The sequence below is a fragment of the Saimiri boliviensis genome, chromosome 7 (genome assembly GCF_048565385.1).
Source record: "Saimiri boliviensis isolate mSaiBol1 chromosome 7, mSaiBol1.pri, whole genome shotgun sequence".
Lineage (NCBI taxonomy): Eukaryota > Metazoa > Chordata > Mammalia > Primates > Cebidae > Saimiri > Saimiri boliviensis.
This window is the reverse complement of record NC_133455.1, coordinates 15,481,554-15,504,757: the sequence shown is the minus strand read 5'-3', so window position 1 is coordinate 15,504,757 and position 23,204 is coordinate 15,481,554. Positions and strand designations below refer to the sequence as shown.

Below are 23,204 nucleotides of genomic sequence, written 5' to 3'. Positions count from 1 at the left end.
ATTTCCATGGATCTTACTCCAAGAACTGCAGGGAACAAACGGTCTCTTTCACACGCAGCTCTGCTGTTTTCTTGATAGATCTGTCATGGCCCCCTGTGAAGCAGACACAAGCCTAGAGCCTGGCACAGAGCTGGAATCAGAATGCTGGCGTTCACAAGAGGCACAGGCAAGATCCCTACTAGGGAAGACTGTCGCGTCAATTTCTCACTGCTCATTGGGCGATTCCAACCAATGGATGAAAATTTGCTCTGATCGCTTCTGATCTCTCATTTCTCCTACTTTTTCTTGTTCCATACCAGCTAACTTTACAATAATCCATCTGAGTAGGTCCCAGTCTTTCCTTCCAGAATGCAAATGGAACATTTTTAAAACCTGGCTCCTGATATCCAATTGAGGCAACATTAAACAAGCACAAACTTTGAGCAGGGCACTAAATTACACAACCCGTTTCCCTGAACAACAATCTCTTAAGAGCTGGATAATGTTACACCCATGCAATATGTTAAAAGTACTGGACATCTAGCTTTTGCTGGCTTACTTTTGTTAATAGTGGATATCAATTTACATATGGCTATGGAATCACAATACTGACAACAAAAATAGGAATCACAATTCTTTCCTTTTACCATGTGAGATAAACTGTGTGAAATGTTTTACACTTATTTTAACCCTTATTAGCTTCCGTTTGAGAGAACTTATCTGTTTGTTTATTCTCACTGCAGATCTAATACATTTATTTTGGTCACTCATTCTTCAGAAAACAGAAGTGAAAAATCCTCACAGATGTACCCCACTGAGAATCATGTGCGATCATGTGATATAAATTCTAAGTCTTCTATGTGCATGTTTTTAAAACCTCAATTCAAGCTTAAGATTTGACGTTTAAGACCCTTTAAACTCTTCTCTCTTTCCCCAGTATTTTCTTTTGCTTTTAAACTTTTATTTTAGGTTCAGGGGGACATGTACAGGTTTGTTATGTAGGTAAACTCGTGGTGTATCACGGGGGTTTGTTGTACAGATTATTTCATCACCCAAGTACTAAGCCTAGTACCCAGTCATTATTATTATGATGATTTTTGCAACCTCTCCCTCCTCCCACCCTCCCCAACTATCTGTTGTCCCCAGGCTGAAGTGGAGTGGTGCGATCTCAGCTCACTGCAACCTCCACCTCCCAGTTCAAGTGACTCTCCTGCCTCAGTCTCCCCAGTAGCTGGGATTACAGGTGTGCGCCATCATGCCTGGCTAATTTTGCTGTTTTTTGTAGAGACAGGGTCTCACCATATTAGCCTGGTCTCAAACTCCTAACCTCAAGTGATCCACCTGCCCTGGCCTCCCAAAGTGCTGGGATTACAGGTGGCGAGGCACTGCACCCATCCCATCCCCATTTCTGTCCATGTGTTCTCATCATTTAGTTCCCACTTCTAAGTGAGGACATGCGGTATTTGGCTTTCTGTTCCCATATTAGTTTGCTAAGGATGATGGCCTCCAGCTTCATCCATGTTCCTGCAAAGGACATGCTCTCATTCTTTTTTATGGCTGCATAATATTCCCGGTACACCCATTTTCAAGTCAAGAAGACTAGGGTCCGGTAACAAGCTCGGTCATCCAGACAGTTATGGGCAGAGTTGAGACAATTCGTCCATGCATGCCCACAAGAAAACACTGTGTTCCTCCTCTGTGCCAAGGGCTGTGCTAGGCACTGGGGGTATAATAATTATATAAGACAAGAATTCTTTCTTTAAAGATCTTACAGTCTAGCAAGAAATTTACTGTCCAAGAATGTAAACCCATCTCTTGTGGCTTCAAGCATGAACATCTTTCTATTCATCCCATTGCCCCCAGATTGCCTCTTAGAAATGAGCCCACCTGGATTCGAACCAGATTTAGGGGGCCTTGTATTGGAAAGAACCACTCTCTTTCCAGAGGTCCCTACTGAGATCCATTTAAGCAACAAATGTTTACTGAGCATTTATCATGTTCCAAGTGCTGTGCTGACCCTAGAGGTTTAAACAGTGAACAGTTGAGAGACGAGTCAGACCTGCCTTCAAAGAATTTAAAGTCTGGTCAGGAAGACAGGCAGCTAAATAGACAAAACATGCTAGTATGTAATATGGTGTGACAGAAAAGGGTAGACAATGGCACTTCTGTGACAGAAGAGGGTAGACATGTAGCATTTGTTGCTGGTCTACTGGGTAGCCAGCCCTTTGCACATGTAAAGTGGTTAGAAGTCTGGGATCCTGAATCAGAGAGATCAGTGGGTTTGGGTAACAGATCCACCCACGGTGACACTTCGAGTCAGCCATTTACTTCTGAAGGCCTCTGATTTGAGGGGAGTCAGGAAGGGCTTCCTGGAGGAAAGTGGTGGCTAAGCTGAGCTTGAAAGATAAATGAGAGCCAGCAGAGGCATGCAGGAAAGATCCAGGCAGTAGCAATGGGGCGCAAAGACATGTCAGTGGGTGGGCACATGGCCTGCCACAGGGATCGGTGGCTCAGGGAAGCTGGAGCTCTGGGTATGAAGAGGGGAGAGATGAGAGGGGGCAGAGGAGTAAGCAAACATGGCACAGGGTCTCATCATGAAGTTGGTTTTCACCGAGAGCAAGGGGGGACTAATGAAGAAATTTAAACAGGGAGGGGAATGCTGGCTGAGCATTTTGAAAAGACCCTCCTCTGGCAGCAGAAACTTGCAATTAAAGGGCAGCAAAGTTCCCATCTCATTATCTTCCCTACTCTCTGTACCTGCTTTTCTTTTTCCAGGTCACTGAATTAAGTGAAGGCTTCTCACACACACAAAAAGTCAGGAAACCAAATCCTTGCCCTCTTTGCAGCAGGGTTTGGTTCATTGCATACCCCAACTGGGCATTTTGGTCTCGTTGAGTTCCCCTGTGGTCTCTCATTTGAGCCTATGCTTCTAGCAATGCCTCTGTATGCTCCAAGTGCAGGATATCAAAAGACCCTTTTCCTCACTGCTAACAACTTGGTGGGGTCTAGCTCTTTAGCCTATAGCCAACCACAATACAAAGAGCAAAGGGCAGCAGGGAGTACTGATGTATAAATCAGACCTCGGGCTCCAGGGACCTTATGAAAAATCAGGAACTCCTCAGCACTGTTCTCTCCATAAGACGACACTGTAAGGGAAGCTCGATTTATATCTTGCTCAAGGTCCCCTCCCTCCTCTCCTTTCCCCCACCTTCCCTGAAAAAGGAGAAAGTGACTGTAGAGTGTTCTTGGCTCTCTGAACCCAGATGTGTTTCATGAGAACACAAAGATCCATTTGTCATCTTTCAGTTCAAGAAAGGATGATGGGAGTGTGTGGCAGGCTGGGGAAGCGATGAGGAAAAGCTTTGGTCCAGGTTGGGACTGAGACCAGATTCTTACATTCCGCTCTGCTTGTTTACTCCCCGGACAAGCAGAGTGACATGTAGCATTTGTTGCCGGTCTACTGGATAGCCAGCCCTTTGCCCATGTAAAGTGGTTAAATGTCTGGGATCTTGAATCAGAGAGATCAGTGGGTTTAAGTAACAGATTCATTCACCGGACACTTCGAGTCAGCCATTTACTTCTGAAAGCCTCTGATTCCTCGTCTATAAAATAGGGGTAATAACAGACCTTACCTACTTTCCATAGTTGTGGCAAGGATGAAATGAGATCATACATGTAAAGTGTGTAGCAAAATGTCTGGCACCTGGGTGAGCCCCCAATATATGATCGCATCATCATCATCATCATCATTATCATCATTATCACATCTAATCCCACCTCAGCCCCCAGCAGAATTATAAGCATCCCTCACATACAACTATAATTAGACCTAAATTTTTGCTTATCGTAGGTAAAAACGCATATATGGGATGATTAACTCCCATTATAATTATTGCAAAAACTGAAGTGTTTCTATTAATAGAAAAGTAAGTTCAAGATTCAAGCTGGTGATCTCTGAAATACATGCTCATAATTATATCCTGCCAATATCCTGTCTGTTGTACAAACTCCTAAAGCTTCCAGGAACTTTGCAGCAGCTGCAACATCAGCACTCATCATTTCCCCATTTTTTAAAGGTCTGAGCAAATTAGTGCAACTGATGGCTGAAACCACCACGGCTTACTTCACACTTTTATCTTCTCATCACCTGTGGCTGCAGCCATTTTGCGAAAAATAGGACGTTTTTAGGTAAAACATATTTTGATGCAAGAACATAGGAGAGAAAAATGTACAGAGCAAGAGGGAAACCTGAGATGTTTGTTTTTGCTGTGCTACTGGCTATTTTCACTTGGATTTTGATGGGTACAAATCCAAGTGAAACGATCCAATAACACAGCAAAACTCAATGGAGGAATGCAAGGCTTATTTCAGTAAAAATTAGTAAAGTGACTTCTTACATAAAAAGAAGTAAGTACAAGCACGTCTGGCCAGCTACTGCAGGCAGGACAAAAGAGGACTCCTAGAAAGGGCATGGAAACACCACTGAAATAGACTGGAAATCTTGCACTGGTTAACTCAGGCTTCCAAACACCATGTGCTACCTTACCAGGAGGAACGATCAAAGGTCACACTCCTACAGAAGTGGGCAGTGACTCCAACTGGAACACAGAAAATGTTTTGAGCTAGTAAAGACCTACCTCTATTGTAAGGTGACCAACCTAGGCCTGACCAAAGGGTTTCCAGGCGCTTGGGACTTTTAGTGCTAAAATTCAGAAAGTCCCAGACAAACTGGGATGGTTGATCACCCCCTAATATAATGGGGATTATAATGCTCCTATCACCCTATAATTATAGAGCGGATGACCCTGTCGTTCACCCTGTAACCTGAAATATATACAAGGATTCACCCTATAAGTCAAATACTTCAGAATGAGTCCAAGCACAGGTCAAGCAACTGAAAGCTGACATTCTAAAACTGAACAATGAACCTCACAGTCTCATGGCTTGGAAATGAGTGATTTATTCTATAAACTAGTAGCCCTCTACTGGGGGCAGTTTTGACCCCCAGGGGACACTTGGCAATGTCTGCAGACGTTTTTGATTGTCACAACTGAGAGTCAGGAAGGGGTGCTACTGGCATCTAGTGGGTAGAAACTGTAGATGGTGTTAAACATCCTCCAATGACAGGACAGCCCCCACAACCAAGAATTATCTGGCCCTAAATGCCAATACTGCCTAGGTTGAGAAAAACAGAAATAAACTCTATAACATGTCTTCTAAGAAGCTGGCTGATTCAGAAAATTCTGAAAGAAAAGCAGAGAACAAGAACTACAGAAAAGGCAAAAATGTGCTAAAATTTTCCAGAACTTCGATGTTGCTTCAACCCATGGAAGTGATTTACTGGGTCTGTTTCTTTTTATACTTTGCATTCATAGAAAGTCAGATTCTGCAACTAAATAAATGCTGAACAAAGTACTTAAAGATTCTAATTTGAAAGAACCCTCAAGTCATTATTATTGGGGCATGAACATATCTCATCACATGGAATGAATGTGTTAGCCTCACTGTACATCAGAGAGGTTTAGAAACCCTCCCAGAGTCACACAGTGAGGGAGTGGCAGGGCCAGGGCTGAACTCAGCTCTCTCGGCTGCAGTCTGTATCCTTGCTGTTGTTTCACTGCCATAAGCTGAGTTCTGTGGAAGCAGATCCTGAAATGAATATTCTTGCAAGTGATTTATTGAGGGAGTGCACTCAGAAGAATCCTAGTCCAGCTGGGCGCGGTGGCTCACAGCTGCAATCCCAGCACTTTGGGCAACCAAAGCAGGTGGATCACTTAAGGCCAGGAGTCTGAAACCAGCCTGACCAACACGGCAAAACCCCATCTCTACTAAAAATACAAAAATTAGGCAGCTTGGTGGTGGGAACCTGTAATCCCAGCTACTCAGGAAGCTGAGCAGGAGAATTGCTTGGACCCAGGTGATCGAGGCTGCAGTGAGCTGAGATCGTGCCACTGCACTCCATCCTGGGCAACAGAGGTAGACTCTTTCAAAGAAAAGGAAAGAAAAAAGAGAAGAAAAGAAAAGAGGAGAGGGGAGGGGAGGAGAGGAGAGGGAAAAGAAAAAAGGAAAAGAGAGAGGAGAGGAGAAGAGAAGAAAAGAAAGGAAAAGGAAACGGAAGGAAGGAAAGAGGGAAGGAAGGAAGCACGCAAGCAACCTATTCCATCGCATTGGAAACAACGCCAGGAGTAGGGTGAAGCCAGGCATGGATGTGGTTTCAGTCGAATCCAGTCTCAGGCTGATCCCATGGGAAGCTCTGCAGGAAAAACGGTACCATACAATCTATTTGTCTCAAGGTAAAAAGGCTGAGATTTCGCAGCCCTGGAAAAGGTAGTCACTGACTCTAAACCACCTGGGGAAGGGAAAGGGGCTGAGTCCCAGGTACCTGGGTGAGGCAGCTGCAAGGTATGAGCTATTTGCTGCAGCATCTGTAGCAGCAGCTGGTCAAAGAGGTCATCAGAATTCTGATCAGAACACAAGACAGAAGTGGGTGAGGTAAGACTGTGATCATTGGCCACTGAGTTTATAATGCCATCCTGTCTTCCAAGCAGAGGAGTGAGTACTTCCTGGTCCTAGAGAAGAATGAGCCTTAAGCATCTATGAAGTACTCTAAAATCCCTTAATTGATCAGACCCTTCGAATCTAAGGCCCTGAGAGCAGGTGACTCAGAGAATATCACAACTCCTAGTGTGTGTTCCTTACTCTGCCACCCACAGGAAGGGTGATCTTGACACCATCATGCTCCTCCCCAAGGCCCTATCCTTAGCAAACAACCCACTCTTAAGATGATAAGGACTTGAGTCCAAGATTGCTTTTCCAGGAGTGGGTCTGGATCGGCACTGAGCAATGCCTCCCACCCCGATCCGAGCCCTGCCTGGAGCCTCAGGGAGCAGCAACATGATTCATGGCAACAACTGGCCCACCCAATCTGGGCTCAGTCCTGCAGCTGCAAAGCAGAATCTTTGCACTCTCCCTGACTCCCTGCCTGGTACAAACAATTGCAAAATATGCTCAAGGCCTTTAACATCCAAGCCCAAGCCTTTGCTCAGGCTGTTTCCTTGGCGCAGAGCACCCTGACCACTGCTTCACCTGGCTATCTCCTCTTCCTTCAAGACAGCCTCAAGGTCCTTTAGCAGATCCTGATATGCATTAGCAGGTCCTGATATGCATTAATGTAGCCATCTGATCTTGATGTGGTACCACATCACTTCCACACTTAGGTACAAGTATGAATTATCTGGGAGGTTTAATTAAATGCACATTTCTAGGCTTTATGCTCAGAGTCTGACTCAGGAAGCTGCAATGCTAAGCTTGCACCCTGATCGCGAGACAGGTGGGGCTGGGGCATGCCTTCTTTGAGAACTGACAGTGACCGTGAGCATCTCGAGGACAAGTGTGTCTTTTTCACCCTTATACTCCGAGCGGCAGCAAAGAATCACCACATGCTCAGAGAAGGCTGAACTAACCAGAACCAAAACATAATCTGAGAAGAGAAAATGGTTAGCTAAAACAAGCATAGGAGACAGTTAAAATGCTACTTCTCCACTGGTGGTTTTGGAAGATGTTCCTCTCTCTTTCACACTCCAGCCCATGCAGGAAAAAATAAAATAAAATAAAAGCACCTTCATTCAAACTCTCATTTTCTAGAGCAGATGTGACCCAAATCACTGTTGTGCATTTATTTTCCTGCAAGAAATGCAGATAGGGGTAGAGAGGTTTCCAAGGAACCAGATCTTACTCTGCAGAAACCTGTGGAAGGACCCTGAAAAGGCGGAATAATGCAGATAACACATGATTGAAGGCTGGGAAATCCATCAGCATCTTACCGCAAAAGCAAACTTCTGCCAGCTGAATCCAGTTATCAGACAATATGTGAATTGTGCTGACATTCTACACTGAGAGCTAAACTCCATTCCGCTCTCATGAACCTATTAGATTGAAACGCCTCAATTTAGATAACTGCAAATTGCTTTCTGAGTCTTAATTTCCTATTAGTTCATTAATCTCTCTATTCAGAATGCCAACAAGACAGCTAATGATAATTCCGGAGGAAGTGGGCATTGAATCGGAGCGGGAGGGAAGGGGGTTAGATGTGAAGGAGATGTTTCTGGCTTCCTGGGTGGAGGGGTGCCCCATAGTTAATTCATAAAGTTAGTAATAGCATTAGTAACAGCACTGGCTTACATTAATCAAACACTTCTAATGGACTGCATACCAGGATGAACATGTCATTGAACAATTACCTTACTTTTTGTTGTTATTGTTGTTAAGCAATCTAGTAAGGCGGATATTATTATCCCCATTCTACAAAGAAACTAAGACTCCAAGGGGCCACATGATCAGTTGGCAGCAGAGTCAGGGTTCAAATATAGGCATGTCTGACCTACAGCCTGCGTTCCTAATCACGGGTTATCTTTTTCCTTTTCCTTTCTTTTTTTCTTTTTTTTTTTTTTTTTTTTTTTTTTTTGTGTGTGTGTGTGTGTGTGAGATAAAGTCTCACTCTGTCACCCAGACTGGGGTGCAGTGGTGCAATCTTGACTCACTGTAACCTCCGCATACTGGGTTCAAGCGATTCTCCTGCCTCAGCCTCCCCAGTAGCTGGGATTATAGGCACGGACCACCAAACTCAGCTAATTATTTTTGTATTTTTAGTGGAAACAGTGTTTCATCATGTTGGCCAGGCTGGTCTCGAACTCCTGACCTCAAATGATCTGCCTGCCTTAGCCTCCCAAAGTGCTGGGATTACAGGTGTGAGCCACTGCGGCTGGCTCCTAATCACATGTTATCTTTTAGGTTCATCACACCAATATTTACTGGTGGAATTTGCTGGAGAGATGATGAAGAAAAAGATTCCTATCTGTAGAGTGCAGCTAAGGCGTGTAAGAACAGAAGAGCCTGAAAAATCATCAGCAAAGACTGTCTATACTTACACAAACATCTTGCATTATGAAATGTCCAGCTGGAGAATAAAGTTTAATTTTGTTTTTTAAACTACTACTTCTAATGTAGAGCAGTGGTTCACAAACTGGGGTCCGAGGACCAGCAGCCTCAGTGTGGCCTGGGAACTTGTTAGAAGTGCACATTCTAGAAGCTTTCCCCAGAGGTACTGAACCTGAGATTCTAGGAGTGAAGCCCAGAAAGCTGTTTTTTAAATGAACCCTCCAGCGGATTCTTGTGCACACTCAGGTTTAAGAATCATCATCTAGAAAATGAAAAGTAGCTCAGGAAACAAATTTGGATATCACCCAGAGAAGTGTTTCTCAAATGCTAATGTGCAAAAGAACCAGCAGGACTGTATTATCCTGTTTCCATGCTGCTGATAAAGACATACCAAGACTGGGTAATTCACAAAGAAAAAGAGGCTGGAGGGACTCACAGTTCCACGTGGTTGGGGAGGCCTCTCAATCATGATGGAAGGCAAAAGGTGGCGGCAAGAGAGAATGAGAATCAAGCAAAAGGGGCTTCCCCTTATAAAACCGTGAGATCTCTTCAGACTTATTCACTACCATGGGAACAGTATGAGGGAAACGGCCCCCATGATTCAATTACCTCCTGCCAGGTCCCTCCCACAACACGTGGGAATTATGGGAGCTATAATTCAAGATGAGATTTGGGTGTCGACACAGCCAAACCATGTCAAGGACCATCTTAAAATGCAAATTCTGATTTGGCAGGTCTGGAGTGGGCCCCGAGAATGTGAATTTCTAGCCAGGTGTCAGGTGACACTGACGGTGTTTGTCCCCAGGGACCACGTGTAGAATAGCATGAGGCCAATCCAATCTCAGGGCGTTCCAGCAGTTACAGAACTGAATTTGCCCTGGATTTAAAAAAAAAAAAAAATCCCTCCAAGGAAGGTTCAAATCCAGGTTTCGGAGGACAGGAAATGACACATACTCCTATTTTTGCAAAGTTCTCGTTCAGGTATGAGACTATCCCTGACCATTTTAATGGACAATTGCAGCCCTCATCCTCACCCTTCTCTGCTTCATCCGTCTCTTAGTATTTTGGATCATCTTAACATATTACCTAATTTACTAATTTACTTTGTTTACTGTCTGCCTGACTCCTGCCCATGCCCCTGCATGGAAACTAGGGAAGAGATTTTGCCTCTTTTATTCATTGTTGCTTCCCCAGTGCCTACAACAGTGCAGGGTCCATAGCAGGCGCTCAATAAACATTAGCTGAGTAAGTGAACAAATGGTTCTGCTCATTTTCTATGAGAAGCTGCCTCCCCATCCTTGGTGTCACCTCTCTGAAATGTCACCTGTCACTGCTCTTTATGTGTACACTTCCATTTTATTGACATTCAATTTCCATAGGTGTGTCTCCTCTAAACTCCTTGACAGTTGGGTCTGTACATTTCCCATTTCTATCCCTTATCCAATCCTTTTATCAGCTCATAAGTGCATCCAAAATTCTGCCAATCTTCAAAAACACACATAAATAACCCTCTATCCTCGATATAACTAATGCAAAAACTGCAGGAATTTATTTGTAGAATATGTCTCAACTTCAACTAGTGATATTAGCAACGCATGCTCATAATTATGCACTGGAGACAGCTCTCGATTCTGTTGTAGATTCTGCAAGCACCGTGTCAAAACTCCTGAAGCATGTCAGATCTTCACGTTTTGAATTTTTGGTTTTGAATTTTGCCTCTTGTATGCCAGGAGTCATTTTTGCACAAGATGGAATAAGGAGGAACGTTCTCTGATAAAACACTGCAATCTGGAGCATGGACATTTCACTGACTCCTTCCGACAGCACTGTGGTGGGCGCTAAAGTCACATTTGCGTTGCAGAGAGACAGGGAGACACTGAGCCCCATGAGGGCACACTTCTGCTTAAACTCATGTAAGAGTTTAGTAATGGAGCTGGGACCCAACCTCAGTTCTGACTGCTTCCAAAGTCTTGTGTTCTTGCAGCCTGCCCACCGCCCCATCCCTATCCCTCCCCCAACCTCCTCTCCCAACCCTTGGCAAGGCCTAAGGCTTTGCTCATGACTTTTAGAACAGAGAGCACTCGCAAAGGCTGCCTTTGAGTTCTGCCTAAGGGCTGAAAATTAAAACGGCTTGGGAAGTGTTCAGCCTTGCTACCCCAGCTGCATCCCTGTCACCTAATTACCTGACTTCAAAGCCTCCGCACGGCAGGTGTGAGGATGTAAAAGTTGCCATTACCCCCACGGAACGTGGTGGGACTAGATACAGATGAGACAGGCCATCAGAGCTGCTGGTGTATGGAGAAGATCAGGTGGTCTGGGGGCCTGACCTAAAGGCCTGGCCTTGTGACTTTGGTCATCAGAAAGAACACCTGAGAGCCTGGATTCACAGACGACCAAGGCAAGGAAGGTGGCCTGGAAGTACTAATGCTTGGTAATTACTGCCTCTGCTTCCCCTTAAAAAAATTTAAAAAAAGGTTTTTTTTTTTTTTTTTTTTTTTTTTTTTTTTTTTTTTTTCCTGAGACAGGATCTTGCTCTGTTGCCTAGGCTAGAGTACAGTGGTGTGATAGTAGCTCATTGCAGTCTCAAGCCTCTGGGCTCAAGTGATCCTCCTGACCCAGCCTCCCAAGTAGCTAGGACCACAAATATGTGCCATCACTCCTAGCTAATTTTTTATCTTAATTTATTTTGTAGAGACAGGGTCTAGTTCTGCTGCCCAGGCTGGTCTCAAACTCCTGGCCTCAAGCAATCTTCCCGGTCCAGCCTCCAGAGTGGCTAGGACAACAGGCATGAACCATCATGCCTGGCTAATTTTTTAATTTAATTTTTATTTTTATTTTGTAGACATGGGGGCCTAACTATGTTGCCAGAGCCGGTCTCAAACTCTTGGGCTTAAGTGTCCTTCTGCCTTAGCCTCCCAAAGTGCTGAGATTATAGGCATGAGACTCTGCATCTGGCCTGTGCTTCCCCTTATACCATGGGGCTTACGGCTCCCCCCAACTCCAGGAGGGAAGGAAGCTCAACCTTCCCTTCATTACTCAGGTGAGACTGCCAGGTGGAGGGTAGGGACAGGGGTGGGGCAGAGCGGGGAGAGTAAGAACTTGCCCCTGCCACTATCTCACTTCTGTCTTGGGGCAGGGATGTGGGGAGGCCTGAGAGGACCCAAATGAGACGTCTCTGCCTGGACTAGATAAGAAAGAACAAGCCTAGAGCAGAAAGAGGAATTCTCATAATCTTTTAAACTAAATGACTTCTATAAAGCAAACAGCTGCACATTCATTTGTAACTATTACATAAAGTTGAATGTTACTATTTTATAGTATTGGACCTGGACCTGAAGGGGTATGTAATACGTGTTTACAGAAAGAGAGAGAGAGAGAGAGAGAGAGAGTGTGTGTGTGTGTGTGTGTGTTAGAGAGAGAGAGAGAGAGAGAGAGAGATTGAGATTGAGGCCAGACAGCAAGGCATTGCGATTTCTTAAAAAGGTAAAAAGGACTGGACTGGGCCAGGCACTGTGCTGTGTCTTCAGTGTGCTGACTTATCAAATGCTCACTGCCACCAAAGGCAGGCATGATTATTGTATTAGTCTTTTTTTATGCTGCTGATAAAGACATACCCATGACTGGGTAATTTATAAAGAAAAAGATGTTTAATGGACTCAGTTCCACGTGGCTGGGGAGGTCTCACAATCACGGTGGAAGGCAAAAGGCACTTCTTACCTGGTGGTGGGAAGAGAGAATGAGAGAACCAAACAGAAGGGGTCTCCCCTCATAAAACCATCAGCTCCTGTGACACTTACTCACTACCACAAGGACAGTATGGGGGAAACTGCCCTTGTGATTCAATTATCTCCCTCCCTTAACATGTTGGAATTGTGGGAGCTACAATTCAAGATGAGATTTGAGTGGGGACACAGCCGAACTCTATCAATTATTATTCCTTTCACACAGATGAAAATACTAGGGACAGAAATGTGAAGTGATTTGCCTAAGGTCATGCAGCTGCCAAGGGGCAGAGCCAGGATTTGAACCGGCTAGTCTGATTCCAGAGCCCACGTCTGTGTCTCAGTTTTTTCTTACTCCCTACCTGTTGCCAGCCATGACCTGGAATGGGGGGTGTGGAAGAGAAAGGAGGCTGGGAGAGGTGGAGCTTGGATGATCCGGACTTCTCATCAAAACTCAAGACCTAGCAAAGACCTGGAACCAACCCAAATGCCCAACGATGATAGACTGGATAGGGAAAATGTGGTACATATACACCATGGAATATTACGCAGCCATCAAAAACGATGAGTTCACGTCCTTTGCAGGGACATGGATGAACCTGGAAACCATCATTCTCAGCAAACTGACACAAGAGCAGAAAATCAAACACCGTATATTCTCGCTCATAGGCGGGTGTTGAACAATGAGAACACATGGACACAGGGAGGGGAGCGCTACACACTGGGGTCCGTTGGGGGGAAATGGGGGAGGGGCGGGGGGGTGGGGAGGTGGGAAGAGATAGCATGGGGAGAAATGACAGATACAGGTGAGGGGACGGAAGACAGCAAACCACACTGCCATGTGTGTACCTATGCAACAATCTTGCATGTTCATCACAGGTACCCCAAAACCTAAAATGCAATAAAACAAACAAACAAACAAACAAACAAAAAAAAACTCAAGACCAACATGATACCACAGAAAGTGAGGGAAAGGGAGTTAGGGATCTGGGTTCAGGTCCTGACTGTCACTTCTTCACAGTGACTTGTCCTTGCTAGATTCAGCCTTCACCTCTGTAAAACGGGGAGAATTACAACACTGTTTCAAAAAGTCACCACGAGGAGAAAGAATAAGGGGAAAAAGACTTGGGAGCCTGGTGCAGGGGCTCATACCTGCAATCCCAGCACTTTGGGAACCTGAGGGAGGAGGATCACCTGAAGTGAGGAGTTCAAGACCAGCCTGGCCAACATGGTAAAACCCTGTCTCTATTAAAATTACAAAAAAAAAAAAAAATTAGCTGGCCTGGTGGTGCACACCTGTAGTCCCAGCTACTCAGGAGGCTAAGGCAGGAGAATCACTTGAACCTAGGAGGTGGAGGTTGCAGTGAGCCAACATCACAACACTGGACTCCACCCTGGGTGACAGAGCGAGACTCCATCTCAAAGGAAAAAAAGAAGAGAGAGGTAGAACTCTGCAAATTCAAACTCGGGGATCAGCAAATTACAGCTGAGGGCCACAGCCAGCCAGCAGTCTGTTTTTGCAAATAAAGTTTTATTGGAATAAACGAAAGTTGTCAACACTGTTTATGCTGGGAATACTCTGGACCCCTCTGTGGTGACTGAGCAACCCCAAGCTTCTGGAAGAATTGGCATAACCCAAGCCATCTGAAATAACAAGAAAAAATTGTTGATTTTTAACTTGTAAATTCTCTTAGAATTTGGTTTCCCCGAAATGAGTTATTTGCTTTGTGATGCTTGTAACTTACTGTATCGATTATATTTGAGAAAAATGAAGGACAATGTGAAATGCTGAGATGAAACTTTAACTCTGGCTCTGCTGAGCTGCATCTTGTAACTTTGGCTCTGCTGAACTGTTCTGGTAAAAACGGGAACTCTGTGAAAGGGACTAACCACACAGCTTGACTGCTCGAAAGAGGTGACAGCACATAGCAGGCTTCTCATTGCAGAGAGCCTGTAAACCGATGTGTAATGGAGAGGCTTATGACCCAGATTCCCTTCCCAGGAAAGGCATATTGATTAGGGCCCTGGAAAGGCAATGTGACCCTTATGGAGATCCTGTAAACAGACGCATGAGGGGCGCCTGTCTCTGTGGTGGACATAAGGATGTACAAGTCTTTCTTCTCCCACTGCTCCAGGCCGGCGTGGAGGCCTCTCCTCTTGCAGTTTTGTGGTCAGGCTGGTTGTCCTGTGTCAGATCCTGCTCCCTCTGTAGCTGTGAGCCCAATACGTTCGTACTGATAATCCTAAGTTTATGTTTAACCTCTATTCTTGCTAAGGTATATGATTTCTATGCTGACACACAGAAAGTTATCTTTATGTTGTTCTGCTTTTATAACATCACGTTGTGATTTTTGTGCACCAGTTTTTGCAAATGTGTTCTTTTTGTATAATTATGACTGAAACTTTGTGTAACCTCGCTCCCCCTCCCCTATTGAAAGAGCACAATAAAAACCTGAGGTTTTCAGAGAAATGTCAGACATCCGCGGAGCAGCTTTATGTGGTGTCTCCCCTGGGCCCAGCTTTAAAGGAAACTTTTTCCTTGTCTCTCTCTCTTTTCCACCAACCACTTGATCACTTTGAGAGATCTTAAACCCACGTTGATATATTGGGAGCTGCTCTCGCCAGTATGTTTATTGTTTATGACTGCTTCTGGTCTGCGAAGCCTAAAATATTTACTATCTGGTCAACTAGAGAATGAGTTTGCCAAGCCCCTGGCCTTAGGCGCTATGAAAATGAGAAGTTCCCTGTGCCTCAGCACAGAGCATTAGGCATTCCCAGCATCTTCCATCAGCTCTGGTTCTTACTCAGAATTGCTCTCCCTTGACCCACTACCCAAACGTAGAGGTGCATTTCAAATCTATTTCTGAAAAAACAAAGCAAACAACTCTCCCAAGAGTGAAGAAATCAAACTCCCAAAAGCTATTTCAGTGCCCTGCATGGTTCTAGCTGACATCGGGTGCTGCAAAAAGTCACTCCAAGGCACAGTCACTTACTTGCAGTTTTTACACTTGAGGCCAAAAAGCATCCCTTTCCCACAGACTGTGCATGTCTGAGACATCCAGTACTTGGTGGAAAACCTGTGGAAAAGAGACAGAAAATGTTCAAGGTTAAGGAAACGGCAACTGACCTACCTCTGGAGGGATGGAGCACTTTAAGAGCAAGCCCAAGAACCCCGGGTTCCAGTCCTGATTCTTCCGAGCTAGGCGACTTAATCAAGTAGCTGAAACCACTGGAACCTCAGTTTCCCCATCTGCAAAGTGCAGATAATAAAGGAATTGACCTCATAGGTTGCTGGGGAGATTAAACGAGGTCAGGCATGTCAAGGGCTTTGCACAGTGCCTGGTACATAGTAAGCACTCACTAAATTGGGTTGTGACTATACTATTACCTTAAACATTCATGAGGGTCATTCATTTGTTCAACAAATATTGCCCGGCAGCCTACTGTATGCCAATAATGGACAGGGTTGGAACTGCCTGCAGAAAGCTACGGAGCAAGGTGGAGCCTCGTGGGGGACCTGCTGAGCCATCCCCCAGCACTTGCTGGTCATATCACCTGGGGACCATCAAAGGGTGCCCGCCCCTCCTGAAAGAGCTGAGACCCCAAATTTTAGTGGCAGAGAAGATTTCTTGAAAGTGAAAGCCATTTCAGACCATCAGCTCACCCTGCTCTCCAACGCCACCCACTTGCTGCAAACACGCAGTTTGCAGGCCTCCCATGCACAGCTATAAACCAACTGGAGCAGAGGTGCATTCGATTAACTCCCTGGGTACATCTCCCCTCGATGTTGCTGGGGTGCTTTCTTCCCCAAGAGATATGTGGCAGCGGCAGGGCTAGGCCCAAGGAAAGTACTGAAGGTTGCCAGGTCACAGTTAATTTTAATTTTCAATTTGTGTCACCAGCAGCAGGAGTTGTATCTAATCTCCACCGCCTCAGAGTGTCAAACGGGAAATCGGAAGTGATTATATAACTTGGAGTCTGAGAATTTCGAGGGAAAGGTTGCATCCCTTTGCTGGACCATTTTGCCTGATTTGGGTCGGTCACTCTCCAAACAGAAGAAGCCACAGCCCAAAGCCTACAAATCGAAGCAAATAGCAATATTCTGAGCAAAGACACTTACTGCCAAGAAAACTCTCCCTCTCTGGTTTTGGACTTGGGATTTGGTCAAGCCCCTTTCTTTCCCTTCAGCATCAGTGAGTTTAGCATTGTCCGTTTTGCAGAATTTGGCGGCTCTGGGGAATGGCGGCAAAGAAGCATGTATTTCACTCATCAGTCAGGCGTCATAAGCAGTGAGTGGCAGTTTTTTTCTCCTTTCCAGCCCTCTCTTGCGCTCAGGATCAGCTCTGCCTCTTCCCCAGCTCTGGCTGAAGTGACTCTGATGGCAGCAGATGGGATTTTAATTTCATTTCTTCACCAAGGCTGGGGCGAGTCCAGTTCTCTACCTCTTGGCATTAACCCCAAGGAGAAACACAGGGAGTGACTGAAGAATAACAGGTCATCCTAAGTCTCAGCTCCTCTAGGAACATATTCCTAAAATTAATAGGTTGTCTCCCTCCTCTGGGCATCAGCGTTTGAATCTTAGGAACTACCGCAGCCTGGGGGCTGGGCGATCTAGGGAGTAGGGCTGAGCCAGGGGCACGGCCAATCCAGGAGCAGAGGTGGGCCAGAGGCGTGGCTCACCCAGGGGTGTGGCCGAGCCAAGGGCGTGGCCGAGCCAGGGGCGTGGCCAATCCAAGAATGGTGATGAGCCAGGGGCAGGACCAGTCCGGGGGCATGGCCAATCAAGGGGCGTGGCCAATCCAGCGGTGGAGCAGAGCCAGAGAGCAGCAAGGAGGAAAATACCAAAAAAGGTCCTTGTCTCCTCCGATGCCCTTCTCTCCGCTGCTCAAGGCCTGACCACTGACGCGTCTATGGCACACTTGTCACTGCTTCCTCCAACGTTTTCTCGTTTAAGTCTTAACAACTATGCTGTCAACATACTTCTTTCAAAACCTGCTGACGAGATGCCATTCCGTGAGTCCTCATCTGTGAGAACGCGCATCCCCGCCATGCCCCCAGCTATGGTGATACATCTGCCCCCGATATCACCCCACCTTGTCACCCTGATCTCTCCATACTGTCGTGGTCTGTTAACTGCCTGACCCTCCCCTGGACAGCAAGCTCCCCAAGAGAACAGGCCTTACGTCTTGGTCAGTGCTGCAACTATGGCACAGAAACTCTATAAACACAAGTGGAAAGAATCCACGAATGAGTGAACAAGTCCCCCAGCGAGTTCACAGAGGACCCGGTCCATGGAACACTCAGCAGGGTGTCAAAAGAACACAAAGTACTGAGGCTAATTAGCTTTTTGACCTACCGCTTAATTTTTCAGGGCCTCAGTTTGCCTATCTGTCCAATGGCCATGAGCACACTTGCCCTGCTCACCCCATTAAGTTTGTAAGGAGACTGTGGAACTACCAAGACAAAATGGGGAAAGCTAAATTTGGGGAGTTGAAGAACTTATAAGCGATGCCTGGTGTATGCAACCCCCTCCCCTCAAAACGGCAGGTATAGCCCTGGAGAGGCTATTCCATGCACACAGCAGGGCTAGAGCTCTGGAGCAACCTCTGCCACACCAGAGACTGAGCAACTGCAATCTTGTGTATTCTGGGTGAGGAGACTGAAAATTAGAACATAAAGCATTCATCTTAAGAATGATACCGTTTATTGAGTGTTACCTGCCAGGCCCTGAGCTAAGCACTCTACATATATTATCTCATTTAATCTGTACAGCCACCCATAGGTAGGCAGAATTATTTAGTGAAAAAATTGAGCCTCAGAAAGGTTAAGCAACTTCCTCAAGGTTGCAAAGCTTTACTAGCTGGGATTGGAACACAGGTCAGTCTGACTCCAAAGCCCTGGCTTTTAACTGCTATGTGCTAATTTCATAAGAACCAGGTTAGTAAGAAGCAGATGTCTCGGTCCCCTTGTTGCCACTTTAAAGTTTAGCCTAGCAGAGGAGAAAGGGACACAGTGATGTAGGTGCCAGAGCTCAATAGCCCAGCCTTCTCTCACCCCAGGGCAGGGGCCAGAGCCCCCACCCCTCACAGGGCTGGAAAGAAGGCACCAGGGCACATGGGAATCCAGCCTACCTGTGCTTGATGGAGTTGCCGAGGTCTCTGCGAGGGATCTGCGGGGACCAGCGTGGCACTGACAGTGTGTCTACAGAGAGAAGAGAACAGCCTGTTATACAGAGGGTCAGAGACTGGGGTGGGCTCTGGCATACCCTGGAAGGAAAAGGGAGGCTTGTCAACCTAAGGAAGGACACCAGCTGCCATCACTTGCTAAACCAAAGCCAAGAAGAACATTGGTTTAGCTTGTGACCTCAACTCACGCAAGTTCTCCTGGGCAGGGCACTCAGGGGATGCCTTAAAAGAAGCCAGCTGTGGAATGACTAAAAGTGAGCATCACTTCCACTTATGGAGTGCTTGGTGTGTGCCAAGCATGTGGGTGCCAAAGCTTGCTGCATTCTCAAAACAACCCCAAGAATAGGAGTTGCTAGCATCTTCATGTTACAGAAGAAAAAACTGAGGCTTGGAGAGGGATGTCACTTGCTCTAGGTCATATATCTCAGAAGCTGCACAGAAGCTGTGGTTTCAGGTTCAAGGAACCTGAAATGAACATGTGTCCTTGCAAGTTATAATGCAGCGGGTTCCAAGTGCTAGTCATCCAAGTATCCCCTTCCCAATTCTACCATGCCTCTGTACAACCGTGAAGTTATTTATTTTGTATTTTAGGCTGACTCCAATTTTTTTTTGTCTAAATGCACTTATTTTTAAAAGCCAACACTATGCAGAAAGCCATATCACTTTCTGTATATTATAGATAATTATTTGAATAATGTACAACCACGTACCACCTAAAGTTATGCTAGAGTAAGTAGACGGATGGATGAGCAGATAGATTGGGGAGGGGGTAGATGGATAGGTGGGTGGGTGAGCGGATGGATGGATGGATAGGGTGGACAAGTGGATGGGTGGGTGGATGGGTGGATGGATGGATGGATGGATGGATGAATGGATGGATGGATAAATGGATAGATGAATGGATGAATGGATGGACAAATAGAGAGATGGATAGATGCATGGGTAAATGGATAGGTGGATGGGTGAGTGGATGGACAGATGGATAGGGTGGACAAGTGGATGGATGGATGGATGGATGGATGGATGGATGGATGGATAGATGGACGGACGGACGAATAGAGAGATGGATAGATGCGTGGGTAGATGGATAGGTAGGTGGGTGGGCAAGTGGATGGATGGATAGATGGGTGAGTGAATGGATAGATGAATTGATAGATGAATAGGTGGGTGAGTGAGGTCATGGATGGATGGATGGACTGATGGACGGATGGACATATGGGTGAATGGAAAGACGGGTAGGTGAGTGTATAGATAGGTGGGTGGGCAGATGAATGATGAATGGGAATGAGGAAGAAACAAAAAAATCAGACTGCAGATGAGGTGCCTGCCTCCATCTGGTCTTTTCTTTCAAGCCTTAGGCTAGATCTCAGCGAATTGCACTATCATTCCATCACAGACTGAGTTCTGGGTCTCCTGCAGACCCTGTGCACCAGGTTCCACCTCCGCCCTACTGCCCACTGCCCACACCACCCTTCTGGCAGAGCTTGCAGGCCCTGGAGAGGTGTGAAACAATGACAACAATAAACTAGTGCTGCCTGTGGAATCCATACTGGGCAGGGAGGGGAGAAGCAAGTGCCTGACCCTGCACGCCAGTTCTCATTTCTCAGGCCAGATGGATGGAGCCAGCTCCCTGCTTTTGGAGCTGCAAGTGTATGCCTCATTTTTCACAGCAATTGTTATGGAGTGGTGCTCTCTTCGGGGAGTCGGGCATGTCAGAACCTATCAGGGAGCATTTAACCCCCAACCTACTCGCTCCTCTCTTCTGTCTAATGATGCTGTCTGCAGCCATCCAGTGTTGTTTCCAGAAATCCCAGTTCTGCCCTTGTAAAGCTGGGATCCTTTATGAGAGAGCTAATGATTTTCCAGACCCCAGAGGGCAGAGAAAACCTAAGAGGGAGACAGCATGATATATCAATCAGAATTGGAGCCTGTGGGATTCCTTTAGTTTAACTAAAAACTAAATGTCATCAACCTCAAGCCCATTTCACTACACGTTACCATTTCTGAGGGAAACAGAAAAGACAAGAGAAAAAAAAAATTTAAGAGAGAATTTTTTCCATTCCTAACTCTTTTGGGGACTGAAGTCAGATGTGAGAGGAGGGATTCTACCTATTAAGTCCTTGAGGTGCTTTCTCCAGTGCCAGGAGTGGGTGGGAATGGGAGGAATGCGCCGGAGAGGAGGAGTTAGCATCCTTACAAGGAAATCTACAAAGCTAAGAGTGCTAAATGGGTTTCATTTCAGGGGCTACTAGTAGTGGCTGCCCAAAGAAGTGTGTTAAAATGGATTCCGAGGCTCAGTGGGAAAGGGCACTGAAACTGATTAGCAATCTCTGCCATGGGTAAAGAATGAGATTGTACCAACAGGTCCGCATACACTTGCCATCTGCAAGGGTGGGAACCACATCTCCTCTTTGCATCACCACCTCACAGCATCATGCTTGCGGCAAAGTAGTTAACACACGTTTGCTGAATCCAAGATTATTATAATAAAAACACCGAGTTTATTGATTACTCAATAGGTGCTAGGCATTAGGCTATGCATTTTATACCTGGAAGCTCTTCCTCCATGCGGTCAGGCTGTCATTATTCCTATTGTGCAAAGGAAGACAAAGGAGCTCAGAGAAGTGCAGTGACTTGCAAAAGGCCACACAGCCACGCACCTGCAGATTTCCAATGAGTAACTCTGCAATTGTTTGATAGTCTTCCAGAAGCCCCTGCAACCCCCATTCTCAATCAGAGGAGCATTTTTCCCCCTAGGGGATATCTGGCAATGTCTGGGGACATTTTTGGTTGTCACACTCTGTGTGTGTGTGTGTGTCTGTGTGTCTGTGTGTGTGTGTGTGTTACTAGCATCTAGTAGGGAGACAGCAGGGATGCTCTTTAACATCTTACAATACACAGGGCAGACTCCCATAATAAAGAATTAAGCAGCCCAAAATGTCAATAGCACCAAGGTTGAGAATTCCTGATCTAGATGTTTCTCTGCTTCTCCAGCCTCTCTCCCTTACTAACTACCACCCCTCCACCAAAAAACCCCCAGATGGTGCTTCTGAGGCTCAAGTCTGCAGAGAACAAATCCTCTTTTATTATAAGCACATCTCACTATTACGTTCATAGCCTAGTTATTCAGTTATTCTCAATTATAGCTCCTTTTCAAAAAAAATAGATGTAATTAACTTTAGTAGTTTGGTCTCATTTCCCAATATCTGGTTGAAGGGGTGAATTCTGTCAATTACATTAAGTGGCTGCAGCATCATTAGTCTCAAGCAATGATAACCTCCACTCGGCTTCCTACGTGGGCGTCAAGATTTGAACTTTGAGATCCTCTCTTTGCTTTCCTCATTTGGATTTTATTAAACTTGCCAATGCAAGCCTTAAAGCAATGGCAAACTGTTGAAAGGGAAGGGGGAAAAAAAAATCTATGAAAATCCAGGCCTTATCATAACAGGGAAGGCAAACAACATTTACAGCAATTAAACCGATACAGAAGCTTCTGTTTAACAATCAAAGCACCTATTAAGATGTCTCCATAGCTGACAGAATCTTCTTTTCTACTCTAATTTTCTGAAAACAAGTCATGCAGACACAGAAGCAGAATTTTGTGCATGCCTGGTGCCTACGGTCTCAGGAGTAGAATAATAAGACATTTCTCCTTAGATATTTTCATTTCTAGTACACAGAAAGAGAAAGAGGTGGAAGAAGGGAGGTTTCTTCTCCCCTTGCACAGGTCTAGCTGTCAATGTCTTCTGAGAAATGCCTCTGCCCGGAAGGGGCTTCACACAGAAGAGGGAAAAGCCAGGAGCCCAGGTCTTTGGAATCACCTTAGTAGTCAGGGGGACAAACAGAAGGCCCAACAGAAGGAACCAGCATTAGCAAAGCATCCACAGCACACAGAGTTTCTTGATGAAAAATCAGGCTCTGACCTGGTGAATTTGAAAGCTGCCTGACAGATGAGCTAGGCATGGGAAAAATACATGAGGATATACATGGAGACACAGGTAAAAATGGGTGATGATGAAGGAAAGGAAGAGGAGGAGAAGAAAGAAGAAAGTAAGAAATAAGAAAAATATGGCCGGTGCAGTGACTCACACCTGTAATCCCAGCACTTTGAGAGGCTGAGGCAGGTGGATCACCTGAGGTCAGGAGTTCAAGACCAGCCTGGCCAACATGGCGAAAAGCCCATCTCTACTAAAAATACAAAAAAAAAAATTTTTTGTCTGTGGTCGGCACCTGTAATTCCAGTGACTCAGGAGGCTGAGGCAAGAGAATTGCTTGAACCTGGGAGGCAGAGGTTGCAGTGAGGCAAGGTCATACCACTGCACTCCAGCCTGGGCCACAAGAGTGAAACTCCATCTGAAAGAAAGAAAAGAAAAAAGAAAAG

General features: G+C 45.7%; 1 protein-coding gene across 3 annotated transcripts in view; it reads right to left on the bottom strand.

The window, feature by feature from the left end:
• KSR2 (kinase suppressor of ras 2) overlaps positions 1-23,204 on the bottom strand; it is a 532,721-nt gene that overhangs the window by 110,937 nt on the left and 398,580 nt on the right. For all 3 annotated transcript variants that reach the window (XM_074402180.1, XM_074402181.1, XM_074402182.1), the window contains exons 6-7: positions 18,770-18,839; positions 15,632-15,715 (exon numbers count right to left, since the gene is read on the bottom strand). In XM_074402180.1, coding sequence (XP_074258281.1) covers positions 15,632-15,715; positions 18,770-18,839 — 154 coding nt within the window. The remainder of the gene's footprint in view (positions 1-15,631; positions 15,716-18,769; positions 18,840-23,204) is intronic.